The sequence below is a fragment of the Catharus ustulatus genome, chromosome 18, assembly GCF_009819885.2.
Source record: "Catharus ustulatus isolate bCatUst1 chromosome 18, bCatUst1.pri.v2, whole genome shotgun sequence".
Taxonomy (NCBI): domain Eukaryota; kingdom Metazoa; phylum Chordata; class Aves; order Passeriformes; family Turdidae; genus Catharus; species Catharus ustulatus.
The window spans coordinates 10911933-10932475 of record NC_046238.1 but is presented as its reverse complement, the minus strand read 5'-3'; the positions used below and the strand labels follow the sequence as shown (position 1 = coordinate 10932475).

Sequence of the window (20543 nt, the reverse complement as noted above, 5' to 3'; positions counted from 1 at the left end):
GCGCGGGGCTGCGCGGGGCGGCCGGGGCTGGGGGGGGCGGCGGCGGCGGCAGCGCCGGCCCGGGGCGCGTGCGGCCCCTCACTGGGGGCGGGCGGCGGAGAAGTGGGGCCGGCGGCCGGAGCAGGAAACGCCGCGGGCGGCGGTGAGGCCTGGAGCGGAGCAGAGCGGCGCGGGACACCCGCCGGTGAGTGCGGCCGGGCGGGGATCCGCTGAGTCACCTGCCCCGCTGCCGCCGTTCCCCCCAGCGGCTCCGGCCCCTCGGGACGGCGCCTGGGCCGCGCTGCCCCCGCGCCGTGGGGCGAGTGGCGCCCGGCCCCTGCGGGCCCCGCGGGGGGTGCGGGGTGCGGGTCCCGGCGGCCGCGCGCCCCGGCCGTGCCCGCAGACCGATATTCCTTGTGCTGTAGCCTGGAGGCCGGGGTAGGGGCGGCCTCGCTGCCCGCGCCGCTCGGACCCTTCAGCGGGAGCCGCCTGGCTGGGCTGGGGGAAGGGGCAGGGCTGGGAGGGGACAGGCGCTGTTGGGGAGCGCGGGTCTACTTTGCTGTGCCCGGGTGCTGAACTGACTCAGGCTGGAAAGAAAATGCACCCTCTAGAAAGGTACGACTTGAAATCTGACGGGTTGGTTTTGTTTTAATTAGCTCCGCGGTTAAAGGCTTTGAAGTAACCATGGATAAAAGAGGAGGTGCAACAGAAACTGAAAATGGCGATGCTTTCCTGGAGTTGAACAGAACTACAACTAAATACCCACATCGTTACACAAAGGTCAGCTCACCCTCCTTTCCTCTCGGAGTTGTGCGTGGAACTCTGGGTCCCAGGGGTAGAGTGGGAGGGGGAAGCTCCTGTGAAGGAAATAGCGAGGTGAAAGCTGAAAAGTCTTTGCCTGAATTAGGAGTTGTAGGGTGGTATCAAATCAGCAGCTTGTTAAATGCGATGCAGTTGTGCAATCTTGTCCTTGCTATGCTTTTGATTCCCACCACCGTATTTTAATATCTGAGCACCCCACAGCATGTGCTGGGAGATTATTGGAGAGACTGAAGTATGTTGTTCTACCAGCTATCTCAAGCACTTTGTAATTCTGCTTTCAGCAGTGTTCTTTTAAGAAGTTGACCAAAAACGTTTCCTTGCAGTAGATGCCATTTCCTAGGAAGATGTAGTGCACTGGATCTTATCAGGACCTCTCATATGTTTACTGCATGCCTTTTGCAACCTTAGAATTGCTCATATTTGATTGCTGGAAGCTTAAGCAGTTGTGATTCCAATCAATGCGTAGTGTTAAAATATTAACACAGGTTTAACTGTGATGCCTAAATATGCATGTGAGTGAAAGAGGAAGAGCTAAATAAATTGCAAATAAAAAAGAAATATTGTTCTAGTGCTAAGTGAATTTGATATGCTGTGGGATTTAGGATTAAAATTTTGTTTGGGGTGTTGGTACCACTGCTGAAAAATGCCTTTGGAAAGAGTCTGTAATGGTTGGTTTTCCCATGGCTGTAGGCTGTGGGAACAGGTGGTCATTGCTTTGTGAAAAGCTGTTAAGATACTTTGCAGCAAATGGCCTGAAGTGTGGAACTGGCTGAGACAGTTTACTGTTGCTGACTGTGTTATCTTTCTTGAGGAATTCAGAGCTGTTGGCCTTTTAGTAGGTTGTTTTTTAAAGGAAAAAAAAATTATCATTGTGACTCTGTTCTGTTGAGATAATAGAGCTCTGGCTTATTTTAAGTAGACATCAACAATAAACCACATACTTCAGAATTGGCAAAACTTCTTGGGAATAGTGCAGCTTTCTAAATCTCTCTAGCTTTCTAAAAAAGATGTGCCATTAACTTTTGAGGATGCAGAGTATACTGTTATTCAGACCTAGTTAGTCAGTTAATTGTTATGTGAAAGAGAGGAGCTGTTTTTAATGCTCCCCTGCTGAAAAAGTGACCTCTCTTCTCTTTCAGTCTTGCCTAATTCTTGTGTAGTAGCTGAATGCAGCTTCAATTTCTACTTTGCTTTTTAGGGCAATGTTCAGCCCATGCTGGGGGTGACTACTGAAACCAATGTATTTGTAGCTTCAGCTTTGTTAATTCAGTACCTATAGTTTCTGACCAGGGTAAAGTTACAGAACCAGTACCAGAAGGTGCCCAGTCTTGTTTATCAGTTGGTTTCCAAGGAGCCCAAATCAAGAAATACCAGAAACCAGTCTGTGTTAAAATACTTTGCATCATATGGTTTCTTTACATGTTACAGCTCAGATATTTTGAGGTGGTAAAGTAATCAATATTGCAGGGCATTATCATGTGCTCCAGTTTCCTACTAATTGGGGATTGAGGAACAATGTTTTGGGGTATGTGTGGCTAATTTGGAAAGGGTAGTGATTTCCTTTAATGGTTTATATTCACTTACCACCACTAGGAAAACATCTGGTTCATACTATAAGTAGTTCTAAGCTGTTTGCTTAAAACTGTTTGGTAACAGCTCAGCACACTTGTCCCCCCAGCCTGCTTAGACTATGTGTGAATTAAACATAAAACCCCACAAGTGGAAGTGCCAGCATTTATCTCCTCTGTTACAATTTAAGCTGTGTCTTTTCTAGTTCTTGGGAAGCTGTTCCTCCAAGGGTGCACAGCTAATGAGTGAAAGGCAAGAAACAATTCAAATTTTCCTCACTTGAGTGGAAGAATTGTGATAGGATGTGAGTGAGAGCCTGTGGACTCCCTCTCGTGGCCAGTAAAACAACCCATTCCCAATCCTGATGATGGACAGGGCTGTTAATGCTTGTATATCTGCATCAGACTCTGATAGTATTACAGCACTGATGTTCCTCACAGATTGAGGTTTATTTTGGGAAGCTGTGGGTAGGGAGGCCAGGCTCCCTTTAACAGAGCTCTTTTTGCTGAGGTCTCATACAGAGTGATGCTTGGGGTGGGGATGTTAAGGTTTTGTCCAGCAACCAAATTGCTATCTAGAACAAATGTCAAACTCCCATAGTTAATGAACTGATTTTGTTCATATGGGGAAAATGATGTAAAAGTTCTGAAGGATACTGCATTTTTGGGGGGAAGGATAAAAGATTTTTCAGTTTGGCTGACTTGAGGTGTCTGCTGTTAGGGTGTCTTTATCCTTCTAGCTGCTTCTGATCTCTGCACAGTTCTGAGTCAGTTCAGAACAGTTGGGAGTGAGGTTGAAGAAAGGGGATCTTGAGAGAATGAGTAAGTGTAATTGGAAATGTGCATCTTAACTGCAGCAGAGTTAATATTGTTTTAAAGCACTGATGGTCACACCATTAGTAATGCTTTCTGAATGTAGCAAACTGCAGTGAGACTGTACTGGTTGCCAGTAAAGTGACTTGACTCTTCAGGGTGTGCAGTGATAAACTAAGGGCTGTTCAAAGCTGGTAGAAAGTGGGAAAGCAAGTTCATTCAGCATTGATTTGGTGTTGGATGGAATGGGTAATTGTGTAACACATTGTGATATCTTGGAGTTGGTGGTGGTCAGAAATGGCAAACTTGTCTAGAATTTCCAGATCTACACCAGTAACTGGAATTGTGCAAATGTTTTTTTTATCTGCTGAACCTTATATAGCATAACCACAGCAATTTTGATTCCTTCTTGAGAACTCATCAGTGCTGACATCCATGATACCTGTATTGCTTGTAAGTTGAACTCTCCAGGGAAGTGAATACATAAACATTTATGGTGTGAGCAGGCTTGGAGTGTTCATGAGGCTGAACCTGGCCTACTAAGGCTTAATGCTTTGAGTAAGTGTTTGGTCAGTGACCACTGATAGAAAAGCTGAAATATAAACTTTCAGTGCTGTATTTCACAGGATATGAAACAACATATTGGGAAACCTGGGCTGTCAAAACACTAAATTGAACAGGCAGTCTGGAATAGATAGTTTGAGTCACTTAAATCTTGTCTGGGTGTAAATTGAAACTCATGGTCTTGATTTTTAATTTTTTTTTCTAGGAGGAACTGCTGGATATTAAAGAGCGTCCCTACTCTAAGAAAAGACCTTCTTGTCTTTCTGAAAAATATGACAGGTATTTTCTTGATTATACAAAGCTGTATACATTTCTTTCAAAATAAAAGTTTAAATTGCAAAAAACACTTAGCTAAGAAGAGCTCTTAGGTTGATGGGAGGTGTACATGCCACAAAGTTCAGACTGCTCCAGAGTCCAGTTTTCAGAAGTGCTAATCTAGGAAAGGCTCAATGCTCTGGCCAGGGATTTTGTTCTTTGAGCAGAGATTACTTTCTGCTGGATCTCATAACTTCACACAACACAAGTCTTAGACTTGCAGGAAAATGTACCAAGAATGTAGATGGGTGTGTAGCACAGACTGGGTCAGGCTGTAACAAGCTGCCTTGCTTAGTGGATTACTCTCCTGTGTTGTCACTGTACCTCATTAGAAAATGGAGGTGAGTATTCTTGGCTGGTGTTGGTAAGTTTATAACACAGCAGTTTCTTTACTATTCAGATGAATTCATAGTGTGAGATTGAGGTAAAATTACCCAAATGCTTAAGAGCAGCACCACATGATTTACTTGAACTTTATTTCAGTGTACCAGGCAAGCTTCACCAATAACTAGTCTTTTAAAATCTGATACTGGGTATTATACCTCCTTGCTGTTACAGAAGAGATCCAAGTATTGTGTGAAGTAATAAACCATAGTAAGGCAAATTTAGAAGTTGGGTATGAAAGATAATTCACTTGTACAAGTTGCTAACCAGTGAATTCCAGGTTTCCAGCAGCAGCATTATGAAGTATTTATTAGACTACAAAGTAACAAACAAAATAATCCTGCAAATGTGTTTTCCTAGTGATGGTGTCTGGGATCCAGAGAAGTGGCATGCATCTTTATATCCAACTTCAGGAAGAACTTCACCAGTGGAAAGCTTTAAAAAAGACTTGGATTCAGATCGGACTTCTCTTATGCGCAGGATAGTAGGTGAGTGTGTTCTACAGCACATTGCTCAAGACTGAACCTGGGATGTTGGCAAAACCTTTCTGGGATAACACAAAGGAGACTAAACAAAGTCTCTGAAAATTGCTTGATTGCATAGGATAAGAGTCAAAGAAATCTTGCTCGTTCCATCTAGACTATAGTGGGTTTTCTGGTGACTGTTACCTAAAACAAAGCTGAGCAACAGTCATTTATATCCTCCTGTTATTGCCACGTCATAGTGAATACATATGGAAAATGCAAGTGCTGGGACAATTTCTCTGCAACTCAGGGCTGAGCACTTAGAAGGTCTATAGTGGAAAAGCAGGTACTTCCTAGGAAACCACAGTAGTTCCTCAATACCCAGCTGTAAATTTTTTGTTTGCACTTGCTGTCTCTCTGCTAGATCAGCTTCACAGAAATGAATCGTGAGCATTTTCCTTTAAAAGCCCTGGGATAGCAGCAAGACATTGGAATGGAAGGCTGCTATACAGACAACTCGCTTGTCTTTACTAATACATTAAATTTAGTGCTTTTTGTGTGGTCTTTGACTTGCAGATCCAAGAGAGAGAGTGAAAGAAGATGACTTGGATGTAGTCCTGAGTCCCCAGAGGCGGAGCTTTGGAGGTGGCTGCCATGTGACTGCGTCTGTCAGCTCCCGGCGGGCAGGGAGCCCCCTGGAAAAGGACAGCGACGGCGTCCGCGTCATCGGGGGCCGCAGGATTGGCAGTGGCAGGATCATCTCCTCCAGGAACTTTGACAAAGACCATCGGGGTGGGGATTCCAGGGATGTGAGAGACCGGGATCGTGACAGGGACTACAAAGACAAACGCTTCAGGGTTTGTTCCTTCTTTTCCTGGTTGCATATTAAATCAGGGGGTAGAAGCACCAGGGGCAGGTGAGCTGCACACAGCACTTAAGTGTTCTGTGCAAGCAGCCCCTTTATTCTTAGGGTGTGGAGGGTGAGTACTTGGTGCTTCAAAACTTAGTTGCATTCCTTCAGGGAGCTCCACAGGTATGCATGTAATACCGTTTATCAGACAAAACCTATCTCTGGCTGACTTTTACTAGCAAGAGATCCAAAAGTCTAATAGTTCACTTGTATTTCTTGACCTGGCAGTTGTCAGCAAATATTGTCTTTAACCTCAGCAAATGGGAGCTCTCCAGGCTTTCAGGCTTTTTAATACTATTTTTTATTTAAAAAAAAAAAAGGAACCACTAACTCTCAGGTTGCAAAACTGAATTTATAGAAGCACATGCAGATCAATAGCTTTTGGTGTGATGAAGCAGAAATTCAGCTGTGTAGCTTAAAATTTCAAAGCTTATAGTGCATACAGGGAGATTGTATTCACATTTAAAAATACCCAGAACTGGTGTGAAAGGTGGAAGTTGGGGAAGAATCTTATGAAGCAGCATTTTATTAATGCTAATGTTTTTAATATCCCCTTTCAGAGGGAATTTGGTGACGGCAAACGTGTCTTTGGGGAGCGAAGAAGGAATGATTCCTACACTGAAGAGGAGCCTGAATGGTTCTCTGCTGGGCCTACTAGTCAGTCTGAAACCATTGAGCTCACAGGCTTTGATGATAAAATTTTGGAGGAAGATCACAAAGGGAGAAAACGTACGAGGCGACGCACAGCCTCACTGAAAGAAGGTAAGGGCAAATTTCATAAAAGCTCTGCTTGTCTGCTGGTTTGCAGATTGCTAGGTTTAGAGGTGATTTACAGATCCAGATAAGTGTAAATGGAAACTTAAACTTGCATAGGTTTTGGTCATCCTGAAGCACAAGATGTAAAGCCTATAAAGGTATTTGTAATCTGGAAGATCAGTTGGGTGATATTTTCTTTTTTCCCAAAGAGAAGCAGGATTGAGATGCTGGGAAAAACCTTGTATGAATGTTGAATGGTATCACAAGTTGTTAGGTTATTCTAAAGGTCTTGTTCATTTCTGTATCCTGCTGGGTGCTGAAGGTTCTGTTACAATTAAGCTAATTCTCTGAGCTACCTGGAATAGGTTTTTATTCCTTATGGTAATGCTAACATTAGGAGCACTGATCTGGGCATACAGGTGCCAGTAACATAGCTTTAAACTGAATTAGGAGACTTGAATTTGTGTGCAGTCATTGGATTATTACAAAAGAAAAATGTTGCAGTATGGCAAGAGAGAAGATGACTTTTTAAAGCTATAAATTCTGCAGGTGGACAACATAACTGGACTGTAGTGCTGTTCCAAGCACAGGAGTTTGTAGCCTTGTCACAACTTTCTTGCAGTGCCCTGTGCAAGCTTGCTGAGAAGTCTTTAAAGTGAGAAGTGGTTTGCTCCTGATGGAGAAAAAGCAGTATTTGTCATATGTTTTACTATCAAGAACCTGTGTCAGGAAGGCAGGAGCTGCCAAGGATTCTTGATGGAAAAACAGCAGCAGCTGTTGACTTTCTGCAACAGCTGTATGTGCTTGGTGTGGCATAACAGCCCAGGCTGATCAGGATGCAGTTGTTTGTGCACAATCCAATGGCAATTCTTATTTTTTGGAGCTAGATAGTCTTACCAAACTAGAAGCTCTGTGCTAGAAGTTGTAGTGGGTGCAGTTTTCTCTTGCAGGAGCCAGCACAGTGTAACTGATGAGCTATCAGTTGGTGACTGGGTTCCTTTGGGCCTGTGCTTCTAATCCCTGGGCGAGTGCATTGGCTGTCAGGCACTGTTCCCACAGGAAATAATCAAGTTCAACCATTCAGCAATCACTTGATTTTCTTTTTAAGGCATAGAATGCAATGGTGGAGTGGCAGAAGAGGATGAAGTGCAAACTGTCCTTGCCAATGAAACTCCAGCAGATCAAGAAGTTCCTAGAGAAGCTGTTTTACAAGAACCAGCTCCAGGAGAGTTTGACTTCAATGAGTTCTTTAACTTGGATAAAAGTGTTCCTGGCCTGGCTTCAGTGAGTTTTCTGGGGTTTAGGGCTGGGTGTATTCATGAGAAGCATTTTTGCTGCAGTTGCATTCTCTGAATGTTAGAACTTCTTGCCTTTTGGAAGTTCCTTTATGATGTGTGTAAGTTTAAGATGAATTTGCAGAGATTTAGCTTTGGAGTGTTAGGATGTTTCTGCCAAAGTGTTATCCCTGGGACTGGGCCCATCTGCAAAGTAAAATTGTTTGAGGCAGACTAGCTGTCTGTTTTTCCTTTCTTTTGGTCACTACTTGAAGGCTCAAATTTGATATTCTGAAAGGATTTTGTTTGGAATTATTAAAGATATGTTCAGAGAAGACTCACTGTACAAATTTAGTCTGCTGAAGACAACCTTTTCTATCTAAGTCTGGGAATTGCAGCAGACAGATCTTCTGTGCAGACTTCTGGCAGGCAGTGAGCCTGGGAACACAAGTGGTAATGTGCCTGAAAGGATGTTTGCCTTGAAAGGGTTTGAATCTTTATTAAACCTTTAAGAGGTTAATTAATTTTTTAGAACTATTGCTCCTGTGTTAGATAAACACAACCTCTCAATTCAGTCAAAAGTCAAAATGTGTTTTGACTGCAAATAAATAGACCAGGCATGGTTTAGAAATATTGAGGTTTTTAAAAAAAAATTATTTCTGACCTAGTATTTCATGGGGACAAGCTGCTTGCATTAGAAAAGAGTCATTGTGTGGTGCCAGTAATTTGACAGATATGTGGAGGAGAGTTCATTCTCCCTATGGAAGTTGTAAATGGTTTCTTTAGACTTAGATGGTGACTCCTTTCAAAAGCAGGGAGTTCCCAAGTGAAAATACCTGCTGATGAAACAGATGGGCAGATGTTATAACTTGTCATAAAAGTGAGTTTCTTTGTACTGGTGATATGTCTGTGACAAGTATTATCATAGGTTTGTTCATTTCTTGTCTTAGTTCTTCTAATATGTTAGAGACAAACAATCAAAACCAAATGGAGCAATGCTATTATTTTTCTCTATTGTAAATAGTGTTGAGTACTCCTTGTTTCAGAAAAAAAACAATTTCTGAGAGGGAGAAGCTGCTCTTCCTTTTGTCTAAAAGAAAACATTCTGCCTGAAACTGCATCTGTGCCTGTTGAGCCAGGCTTTAACTGGGTACTGTCATGCAGGATAGGAGAAGCTTTAGTTTGAGTTCTATTTTTGTAATGCACTGGTTTTAAATACCTGGGGTTCTTTTGACACTTCCACTTTAATATGGTGTAGTTAATGGTCTTTGGGTGCTCTGATCATGCTTTTTCAGTTACAGTTTTGCTGTGAGTAAATATTTGGTGTCAGAGATGTTCACTGGGTTATGTTAACTGACTACAGGAAAAAAGCAGTTCCAAGTTTTGAAACTCTGGGAGCAGTGTCTGGTTGTCTGTTGCAGAAGAATCTTGCTTGCACAGTAAAGCTTCTCAAAGATGTTGCTGATCTTGCTTGTTAAGGTTTTCTTTTTTCCCTCCCTTAGATGATTGAGGATGTGCTGGGGGAAGGTTCAGTGTCTGCCAGCAGGTTCAGCAGGTGGTTCTCTAATCCCAGTCGTTCTGGAAGTCGGTCAAGCAGCTTGAGATCTACCCCTCATGAGGAACTGGAGAGGCTAGCAGGTAAGGCTGCAGGACAATGCAGGCTCAGGTAGCCTCCTTCCACATTCTTTCTTACTCATTCAATAAGAAGATGGCAGATAAGGCTTTAGGACCGTGAATTCTCCCACAGTTTAAGCACTTGGCGTTCTTTTGGAAGCTCTTAGAGTAAGCAGCTGTAAGTTCTTTCTTAATAAATGCTCTTGTCAGTGTTTTCTGATGAATTTCCAGCTGATCTTGGGCAAGGGGTGTAAGGCATGACTTTGCAGTGACGTGCTGAACTTGGTTGCCAGTGTATGTTCATCTTGAGCCATTGGGTTGGTAAACTGATGTCGCAGTGCTCCTGGTTTTGCTGTTTCAGGTCTAGAGCAAGCCATTCTCTCCCCTGGCCAGAACTCTGGAAACTACTTTGCTCCCATTCCATTGGAAGATCACTCTGAAAACAAAGTGGACATCCTAGAAATGCTACAGAAAGCCAAAGTGGACTTAAAACCTCTTCTCTCAAGTCTTTCAGCCAACAAGGAAAAGCTTAGAGAGAGCAGTAAGTGCCTCTTCAGCTATTGTCGAGTTCTTGTGATGCAGTATCTCCCAGCAAGAGGCTTGGTGTTCTGGAAACTCAACTACCAGATCCAGGAGTAGGCAGGGTTATAGATTTACTTACAGTACTGAAAACTCAGTATTCAGCAGCTCTCAGTTGTGTCAATATCATCACTGACTCTTTTCATCCTCACCACAGGATGACATCAGGACTTTATCAGACTGCTTTAGTGGCCAGAAACAATTATAAGATGATGCAAGTCTTGATCTGAGTTCCCAGCTTTGTGTATGGCATTTGCATAAGTTTGTTCATGCTGGTGACTGGTAATGTTACTCTGAAACTGTGGCATTTAAACTCTGGTTTTGCCAAAAAACTGACAGTCATCCTTGACACTGTCTATAGTGGATCACATTGATCTCTTAAGTGCCAGTATCTAAGAAGTTGACCAGTGGCTTGAGAATGTGATGATTTTTTTTTTTTCCAAGGGTGCCTCTGGCTTAGGGATTTGCATGTCTGGGCCCATAGCATGCATGGAGTGTACAAAATGCATGTGTTCTGTGAGATCTTGAGACCTAATTCCAAATGGGTTTCTCTTTGGCGAGCAGCATGTATTGCCATGTAAACTGCACTGAAGAAAAAGTGATGCCCCTGTGATTAGTGTGAAGCAGCTTGGAAAGAAAGCATCTAAGCACTGCAAATATTCTTAAGCATCCAGTCTGGGAGTGTTGGCTAACATGTGGAGAACTTCCTTTATTTCACTTAAAAATAGACTTGTAGCTCTATTTCTGTTCTGCTTAGTCTGACTTTCCTACTAAAAACTTTTTCAACTTTGATCCTCACAAACCAAGAATGAAGGAACAAAAATCTGTGGGGAAGCTTCCTTTCACTTAAAAGTACCTGATGTGGGGCTCTGCATTCCCATAAAATGCTGTACAGCTCTTCTAGTGTTGTGGAGTTTTCAGATCAATTCCTCTCCACCAGCATCATATTTACTCCTGTTCCATGCTGCATGTCTGCATCATTGTTTCTTTTCTCCACCTTCTTGCCCAAATTTCCAGTAAATCTTATTTCTTTGGGCCAACATCTGCAACCCATGGCATGCTTCTGTTTCTTCTTCCTTTTCTTTTAAAGTGTCATACCTTGTGATGTGTGTTAGCTGGTCCATAAAGCATGTTTAGCCTTGATGTCAGGCACCAGTAGGTGTTTATGTATGTGTATATATGCATATACAGGAAAAAGTACTGCTAAGAGCACTGTGCCTTATGCTGGTTATGCCAGTGAAATCTTTCTGGCTTTAATTTCTGAGCAAAAAATCTGCGTCAAACTTCTTACACACTGAGCTTAAGTGTGTAACTGTGTCTCTAAAGTATCTAGATTATCCAGGTATGTATTCCTTCTACTTATGATAGCTTGACATGGTTTGCACTGTGGCAGTAAAACTGTCTGATCTCCTGGAGTAGAAGATAAATGAAACTTTCCTCATTGCAAAAGAACCAACTCAATTGTCACATAAATATTTTCTGTTAAAGGCAGGCAAAGTTGTAAAATGTAGTAACAATGTTTCTTGCAGGATAAGTGAAAGAGTGAGAAATTAGTAGTTGAAGCCTGAACAGCTTCTTGTGGAGTCTTACATGGCAGTAGTTGTGCATGTCAGTTCTCTGAATTTTGATGTATTAGAATGTCAGTCTAAACACAGGTCAGTCATGGTTTGACAGTTAGTATCAGTTTTTGGCTGTTCCTAAATTTTCAAGCAACTTCAGTTCAACACCTGCACAAGAATTATTAGCCCACTTGAGAGCAGAACTGTTGTTTACCAGTGTTCTTGTATTTCTCAGCACATTCAGGAGTTGTACTTTCAGTGGAGGAAGTTGAAGCTGGGCTAAAAGGTCTGAAAGTGGATCAGGAGGGAAAAATTGCCACTCCCTTTATGGCTGAGCAAATGGAAGAAGCCCTGAATGTCAGTGGCTCCAGGCAGATGAAGAAGGATGGGGACATGACTGCATTTAACAAACTCGTCAGCAGCATGAAGGCAAGCGGGACTCTGCCTTCCCAGCCCAAAGTCAATGTAAGTGGCAGCCAGTGCTCTGGTGACCTGTGCTAACAGGGGGCTAACCCAAATTCTTACCTGAAGCCCAGATGTTTTTAGTGACCTTTGTTTAGTGGAGGTGTGTCAGTGAACAATCTATTATTTTACATTTGACTTTGTACTAAGATGTAACTGAAGTGAATACTTGTTAGCTGGAAGATTAATACTAAACAGCAGATGACAGCAAGGTTTAGACTGCAAGGGATTCTAAGATGAAATTTCATCCTGTCACTAACTGCCCAAATAGTATGCTTGACCCAGAAGCTGTCAGTAAATATTTCTGGCACCAGCAGATACTTCTAACAACTGAGTAGGTCTAAAGCATGTGTTTTCTCTGCCAAACTGTGCCCAAGGATTTTCAGATTCATCCCACTTGACTAGAAGATAGTGAAGAATATGAATTTGCCCTGTGAAGAGTTTGCAGATTGATCTCAGTCTCAAATCAGGACTTTTGCTTTGGGGTGTCTCTTTACATTAATGTGCAATTTTGATGTACAGAAGAATATCTGAAATAATTCCTTTAATGTACAAACACTTTTCAGTTTGTACATATTTTCAGTTAACCAATGGCTCAGTGTTCCATCTCTAGTTTACACAATTACATAAATTCATATATTTGATCCAAACTTGAATGAAGCACAGTGAGCTACCTGTATGCAGTCTAGCAAAGGGCATTTTTCTTAGGGGAGATCTGTGAGCCAGCTCAGCTCTTAACTTTGCTGAAGTTTTATTTGGCTGATGCATAAACTACTGTTCTAACAGAACAGATAAAATTATTTCTGTCACTGAGATGGATGTAGGTAGTCTTTTAATGAGCTTGGTTGTATCTCTATCTAATTTACAGTGTTTTCATTTTCTTAGCAGAGCCTTGAAAGCCACTTAATGTCACCTCCGGAGATGTCAGGCCAGCCTCTATCAAAGAATATTCTGCAGGTATTCTTACTGGGGGGAGGGAAGTGCTTAAAAGCATATCCCCTGTGGGAAAACAAAAATTATTTTAAAATAAGACATTTAAGGTAATTACAGGATCAGTAGTCAGGCAAGATATTATAGAGAAAAAAAGAGATGGACTAGATCAGTTTAGCTAAAAAATTGTCATGTAATTTCCTGTAGTTAAAGCTTGAAAATGAAAAGCTTTGAGTGCCTGGTTCTGGACAAAACCAGGATTGGTGTCTCTGATTGCACAAGTCCCCCTTGTCCCTAAATTGCTGTAAGTAGGGCAGCCTGTAGTGTAGAAAAATGAGCTTGTTTGTGTAAATTGGTCATATTTTGAATGTTCTTTCTTGACTTATTCTTAGGAACTTCTTGGTCCACCCATTACCAGGCCAGCTTCATCAAATGTCCTGAGTGGCCTGATAGGGGGATTGGAGCCTGCAGCCTCTCTGCTGACACAGAGAGCCCCATCTCCCCCCATTCCCCCCGTGTTCCCAACACGAGCTGCTTCTGCAGATTACCTGCGCCACAGAATATCTTCCCCCATTGGTGAGACTGCTTGCAAAGTGGGTTTTTATTACTTGAGGGTTTTTTTGAAACTGCTTTACAGAAGTATAAAACTTCCTGGCACTTGGTGGGTGACTAGGGCAATGTCTGCCTTTTGAGTGCAAAGTGCCCTTTCACTTAGTGATGTTAAATTTATCACCCAGATCTCACAGTGAGTTCTGCTGTGGAATAATGTGCTCAGCTACTGTGTAAGGATAACTTTCAAGGACTACTTGGCCATTTGTATTACAAATTACTACCAGCAGCCTCCTTTGTAGCTCTCCAGCTCTGTGACAAGGAAGAAATGTAGCTCTGTGTGGATTTAAGGGGTGAGCTGAGAGACTTCACAAAGAACCCTTAATTTGTGTAGGATTAATTTACTTTGGGTTATGTATTCTATGAATTGAAAGGAACTGTTAGTACTTTTAAATACAACTGTTAAATATTCTCTAGGTTTTGGACAAGGTTCTCAGCAATTGCTTGGTGATCCATTTCCAGGTGTAAGGAAGCCCATGAGCCCAGTTGCTGCACAGGTTAGATGACATGCTTTTTGCTTGATGTATTTACATCTCTTTGTGTTCTGTGGTCTAGAACTAACTTGGGGGAACACTTAGCTGTTGCATCCAGATATTTGTGCTTCGTTAAGTTTACTCCGAATTTGAGGCTGCAAAGTCTAACTTAGTCCAGTCTCAAAACCTCATTGCAATTTGGCCCATCTTAGCATACCTCAAGTACAAGATTTTTTTGAAACTTCTATTGCCTGTTAATAAAACTCACTATTGGTGAAGGCATTAATAGCTACAGCAGTCAATCTTCAATATCTTAAAAGCCCCCCAACCAAATACAGGTTTTGACTTGTGTGTTTTTTTATGCAACTCTACCTCAGATGAGTCCCCTGGAGATCCAGCAAGCTGCATTAGAGGGACTGGCACTCCCACATGACTTGGCCATACATGCAGCAAATTTCTATCAGCATGGCTTTGGTAAACCCCAAATGGACAAAAGCAGAGATGGCTACAGAAACAGGTGAGCACCTGGCTGCAAAATTTAAGGGGTGTGCTGTTAACTGATTTTTAATGTGAGTATTGTCTTTCAGTAAATATTAGCACTATTCACTCAGGATTGCATTGGTTCTTGGCAGTGCTGCCTTTGATTCTGTGCCAAGAGCAGAGCCTCTTCTGACTCCCTGTCCCTTCACAGGCAGCAGCGAGTGACTAAATCCCCTGCTCCAGGACACAGAGGGAATGCATCTTCTCCAGCCCCTGCAGCATCCATCACGAGCATGGTCAGTACCTGACGTTCAGTGGTGTAAAAGTGGCTGCAGTAACCAGATTATAGCAATGGTAATCAGTGGCAGAAAGGGAGGCCATCATACTCATGTTGTATCTGTGGCTACATTCCTGTGATTCATGTTTAACTGAATGTCTTCACCTTGGAAAAAAGCCTTTTCTGACCACTGTCTAAAACTGAAGAAATACTATTAATGTTTCCTTGACCTCATCTTCTGAAACCAAATGAAGGTGATTATGAAAACTCAAGCCATCATATTTTGGTATCTAAATTTTCAGAAGACAAGTGGCTGAAAGCCATGAGATGCTTCAGAGAACACTGGTGTTTGGGTATGAAGTGTTTGACCTAAGTTCCTCTGGGTTGAAGTAATGCCTAGGGAGCTTCAGGGTCACTTTGAAAATGAGTAAAATCTCAAAGCCAAGCTGATGCCACTCTGCCTTCAGTATTGTGCAGAATGAAGCTTTAATCCAGATTTTCTAATTAATCCATCAAGTACTTGCAGCTCAAGACTGACACAGACTATCACCTGCCAAATGAAACAAGTAATACAAGTTTATATTCCAAATGAGTGACTTCCACAGGTGCTGTGGAACTCTGAATAGGGAAAAAACCCAAATGAGGCAATTGTTCTCTGCAGAACATCAGCCCTGAGTTAATGCAGATGAAGCAGTTCTACAGGAATTCCTGTGGAGCTGCTCTTCTGGTCAAAGAGGAAACAACTGTAACTTACACGGCAGCTCAGCTATTTTGTTTCAAACCATTGAGGTACATTTATTTAACTGAGAGCAGCTGCAGATTTTGATATTGGACTTGCAAAAAAGCCTAAAGAGAAATGCTTAAACTATAGAATAAAGCTATGAATGAGGTGAAGTAAAATCATGGGCACACAGCAACTAATTCAAAAGAGCTTTAAATGGAAAGGATGTGCTAGAATTGGTGTCCACCCACAACTGAGATATTGTGGCCTGGATAATGAGCACTGGGTGAGGCTTTGCTTCTTGCTGTGTTCTCTGCAGCTGTCTCCTTCCTTCACACCTACCTCGGTGATTCGCAAGATGTACGAGAGCAAGGAGAAGAGCAAAGAGGATCCAGTTTCTGGGAAAATGAAAATCAGTGATGTTAAAGATGAAAATCAGAGACCAAATGAAGGTATTGTAATGGCTTTAAAATACCACAAACAAAAGGGATTTGGAATAGACTCAGGCTGTCTCAGCACATAACACACCTAGGCTACCTTTAGACATTCCTCATCCATGGAGATGAGGAGGGTGTAGAAGTGAGGGGGCATAGGGGAGGGAGGGGTCAGGGCTGTGGAGGGGATACACTTCTAATGCACTCTTCCAGTAGTGCTGGGGCTTAATCCTTATTTCCCATCAATTTCTGAGCAACACTAAGAGGCCTGGACCATAACTGTTTGCAACTTTTCTTGATGAACAAGCACAGTGACAATCCTTCTATAGCTCTCTACACCAGTAATTGAAAAATTAAGAGTTGTCTTGAGACAACTGAACAGTCAAAGTTGAGACCAGTTAAGTTCTTAAATGTGGCAGATCAGGGAAGCATTTTGTCACCTAAACTGATGTAAGAGGCTATTAAAAGGAAATGCTCAGCACCAGTTGCCTGACCCAGTCAGACTGACATGGCCAGTGGCCAAGGCATTGTGCTTCAGTACTGGTAGCTGCAGGGGCAGCTTGCAGTTCATGGTAGCAGTCCAACTGAAATACCTCCAGTGTAGTAGTGGATGCCAAGGTATTTTAGGTTTTGTCTAACTCATCTGGATGGTCTGTGGAAGTAGCTTCTGGAGGTGCTTTAGTGTTCCAAATCTTGCTAAGCAGATGTCAGTTGTAGAAGGCTGCTGTTAACCCCCAAACACAACTAAACTGACAAAACACCTTTGGCCAGATTTCTGGCACAACTCCAACTTATAATCTTGTCTAGGGAGGATCTCTTGTACCTCCTATCACCTTTGGCACTGACTCATCCATGCTGCCAGTTCAAAATTCCTAAGAAAAAGGAAAAAATAAGATTGAAAATGGAGTTAGTGCTGATTCTGATCTAATTTAAGTTTCCTGTAAAGGGATTTCTGTGGAACATACTCCTTCTTTTTACTCTTTTGAAATAATTTGGCCAACAGCATCCAGAAAAAAAGATGCTTGCTATAAAATATATACAACTACAGTTCAGCTAGTTCTGGAATCTTAACTATCAAATCCAATCATTAAGCTTTAATTTTCATTAGGTGCAATCTCTAGCTGTGGACTGTAATAGCTGTATTCAATTCTAGCTACAGATAACCTACTGTCTAGTTCTGTGGAGAATGCAGATCAAGGAACTTTGCCCACCTTAGGTACCAAACTACCTGCACTGCAACGCTCTGCATGTTCCACACCTCTTACCCAAGCAAATCGTTGCACCAAAGAGCAAGACTACAGGCCCAAATCAGCTGGTAGGAAGACTCCTACAATGGCCTCCCCAGTACCAGGAGGCCCTTTCCTTCGTCCTGTTCATCAAGTACCCCTTGTTCCCCATGTACCACTTGTACGACCTGCTCATCAACTGCACCCAGGATTGGTCCAGAGAATGATGGCACAGGGGGTCCATCCGCAACATCTTCCTCTGCTGCAAGCAGGTAATTCATCCTCCTTTTCCTGTTCATGCATGTTCTCTTTGAGACTGATTTTGTGTTAGGAACAGCACAAACTAATACTAGTGATAGTCTTTATTATATCAGAACTTACCTTTAAAATCAGACAATGAATTCCAAACACCTAAATGCATATATTTGGTTTTGCATCAAGTTCCTTGTGCTTATGAGGTAAGAATTTTTCTTGTTCATGTTCAACAGGTATGCTTCCTCCTGGAGTGGACCTGTCTCACTTGCAGGGAATATCTGCTCCCATCCTTGGCCAGCCTTTTTATCCACTACCAACAGCAAGCCATCACATCTTAAATCCACGCTCGGGGACACCTTTGCAGCTTGCCATGATGCAACAGCAGCTACAACGATCAGGTAGGCTAAGACAGACAGGAGGAGTGTGAGTTCCAGAAGGCTACTGGGGTGTTGAGTACATTGTGCTAGCAGGAAGCTGCTTTAACTTAGTTATTCATGATCACTAGCCTTGTGTGGGTCTCAAGTGGTTTGGGCCACCGCAGGCTGTTGTGCCAGAACAAAGTCCAAGTGAAGTGTTTGGTTTCAGAACATGTGTTGCTACTGACAGATCTGATTCTTGCAGCATGTGTGCAGGCTTTCAGCCTTCCTGGGCCACAGGCCACCCACCTTCTCCAGGGAAATGCTATTTGATCCTGGTCTTCCCTTCAAACCCGTGTGACACCGTGTCCGGAACTGGCAGTGTCAGGCCATTTATGGGAGTACTAATGAAAATAAACTCGTGGTACCTGGACTTCCTGGGGCTCATAGAATGAATAAAAGCCACATTCAGCTCACATGCCTTATCAGGTGATAGCTCGAGGGCAAATCTGTGCTGGGTATTACTGCACCTCTAATAGCTTTACATTTCACAGGCTCTGGAGCACAGGGATCCCCTGCTGGTGCACAAACAGCCCCTCAAAACGTGCTGCCTCGGACTGGATTATCTCACGGGCACACACAGCTTGACCATCGCCCCAGCCAGAGAAGTGGCTCTCCCATTGGCCTTGCAAAATGGTTTGGTTCAGATGTCTTGCAGCAGCCTCTTCCATCCATGCCATCCAAAGTCATCAGTGTAGATGAACTGGAATACCGGCAGTGAACAGTGACCACTGGGTGGAACACTTGCGATTCTTTAGACTGGATGAAAATGTCCATAGTCAGGACTTCACCTCTGTTTGGTTTTTTGAGGCTTTTATTTTTAGCACTCTGTGCAAAATTTCCTTTTGAGAGACTAAAGCACATGGCACCTGTCCTGGTCTCATGTCTGCATCAAGACTAAAGGATCCATTATGGCTTGGATAGTGAAGCCTGAAGAAATTTAGATGCACGACAAAGCCAGTTTAATCCTGGAAGTGTCTATTTTTTTTGTTTGTTTTTGTAAGATATGTGAATGAAGTGCTGATATTCTCTAGTGTAGAGGTAGCAGCTATGGATTCCTTCTGCAGAAAACTACGTGTATAGACCCTTCTGTACAGACTTGTGTATAAACAATCTTTTGTACATACACACCTAGAATAGCCTTTTTGAATCTATACAGCTGTACATAAGAGTAGCTGGTAACAGTTGAGCTTTAGTTGTGCCTATGGTTTGGACCTTTCTCCATTGTACGTGTGGGACTTTGTTTAAGATTAAAGTTGCATATCCTAAGTGTGAGTGAACAGGATGAAGTTGCTTTGCCTTTTCTTGCTGCTCATCTCCTCTAGGTCTCCCTCTCACATTTTTCTGTCACGTACTGTGCACTCAGTTTAGCTCAAGTGTCAAAGTAAAAGCCCACATCTTGCTGTCTATGTAACTAAGGTCTGATTCCTTGTGACTCTTGCCACCAAATGAGAGAATTGTTTGGTCTTTGAAAGCCCTGAGGATGGGACCTGGTGCAGTCATGATAAAGCCAGATGTTCGGTCTGTAGGTACCTACTGGTTGTTGCTCTTTCAAGAGGGCTGGTGCTGGTTCTTATTTAGCTGCAGTATTTTCCTTGTTTTAATCTTTCAAGCCAGTTACTAAAGGTCATCAAAATGGAGCCTTGGAATCCTCACCCTTCAACTCCTCAGTCATAGCTGTGGATATTCTGTACTGCCTTCAGTGCTGCTCATAGAAGGGAGTCCCAAGAACTGTCCTCAATCTAGTGTGCATCTGGTGATGCCATTACTGTGAAACTTGCCTTTGGAGTCTTGTTCTGTGGCTTGAAAGGGGGAGGATAGGGTAGTTTTGTGATCTTACTGTGTATATTTGGTTTTAAAATACTATGTTCCTTTTAAGCCTGTTTCACTTCCCTGAACAGTTAAATGTTCTCTTCCATCCTTCTGCATGGTTGCTCACTTCACTCCCTCACTTGTGTTGAGTCTAGTACTGCTGTCATGTCCTCTACCTAGCTTAGGCCATTGTGCTCTTTTAAGAGGTGAAAGTAAAAGCAGAACTCTCACAGACTTGCTCTTTCTTAAGTCTCACTGAAAGCAAAACCAGCAGCAGGAAAAAAAATCACTTGTCTGTATTATAACCCCTGCCAGTGTGCTGTGGTGGGTTTGTTTCAGTCCAGCAGAGACAGAGTTGTATGGAAATAGCAAGCTGAAATCTCCAACGTGGAAGCTGTTGGAGGTCACCCGTACTTCTAGTGGTTGTTCCCAAAACAATCCCTGTAAAACATGCAATCACCAGCTTGTCCTTGTAAGATTGTTTTCATACTTTTTTAACTTGACACTTTCCCAGTAACATTCTGTAAATAAAGTTGATTCTACCAGCTCTCTGTATCAATTGCTCTTGTACTAAATTATGTCAGAATATTTGTTTGGGGGGGGAGGGTTGGTTCAGTTGAGATGCAGAAAACTTCAGTTAGTCCAGGGGGTGGGGAGGATCAGTCTGCTTTGATAAGAGTACCTAGCCTCACTGCTGACCCAGAATGGAATTGCTGCATTTAAATGGTAATGGTGGAGTGGGAGGAATGAGGCTCAGTGTATTGGAAGCTGTAGACTAGCTTTAAATTAAATAAAGTATCAATGTGAGGAAACAGCAGTGAAACCCAATCTGAGTAACAGCCTCATC

At 42.7% G+C, this 20543-nt stretch overlaps 1 protein-coding gene across 4 annotated transcripts; it reads left to right on the top strand.

Annotated features, from left to right (window-relative positions):
- The first annotated feature begins 77 nt into the window (after window positions 1-77).
- Window positions 78-20241, top strand: EIF4ENIF1 (eukaryotic translation initiation factor 4E nuclear import factor 1). Of its 4 annotated transcripts, none has more exons than XM_033075858.2 (19): window positions 78-184; window positions 636-759; window positions 3952-4025; window positions 4806-4933; window positions 5486-5766; window positions 6380-6581; window positions 7684-7859; window positions 9352-9487; window positions 9825-10004; window positions 11837-12066; window positions 12952-13020; window positions 13386-13569; window positions 14020-14099; window positions 14453-14592; window positions 14767-14851; window positions 15873-16005; window positions 17141-17485; window positions 17702-17866; window positions 18379-20241. In XM_033075858.2, the coding sequence occupies exons 2-19, from the start codon at window positions 664-666 to the stop codon at window positions 18603-18605; spliced, it is 2931 nt and encodes a 976-aa protein (XP_032931749.1). In that variant the 5' UTR covers window positions 78-184; window positions 636-663; the 3' UTR covers window positions 18606-20241. The 4 variants fall into 4 exon arrangements, with proteins under 4 accessions (XP_032931749.1, XP_032931752.1, XP_032931751.1 ...); XM_033075861.2 differs by having other exon boundaries at window positions 12949-13020; window positions 17423-17485; XM_033075860.2 differs by having other exon boundaries at window positions 12949-13020; window positions 17204-17485.
- The last annotated feature ends 302 nt before the right edge of the window (window positions 20242-20543 follow it).

Excerpts from the sequence above, each read along its gene's own strand:
- EIF4ENIF1 (XM_033075857.2), top strand. The coding sequence starts at position 664 with ATGGATAAAAGAGGAGGTGCAACAGAAACTGAAAATGGCGATGCTTTC. Across the intron at positions 760-3,951 it reads ACCCACATCGTTACACAAAG|GAGGAACTGCTGGATATTAA; the intron begins GTCAGCTCACCC and ends TTTTTTTTCTAG. Across the intron at positions 4,934-5,485 it reads TCTTATGCGCAGGATAGTAG|ATCCAAGAGAGAGAGTGAAA; the intron begins GTGAGTGTGTTC and ends TTTGACTTGCAG.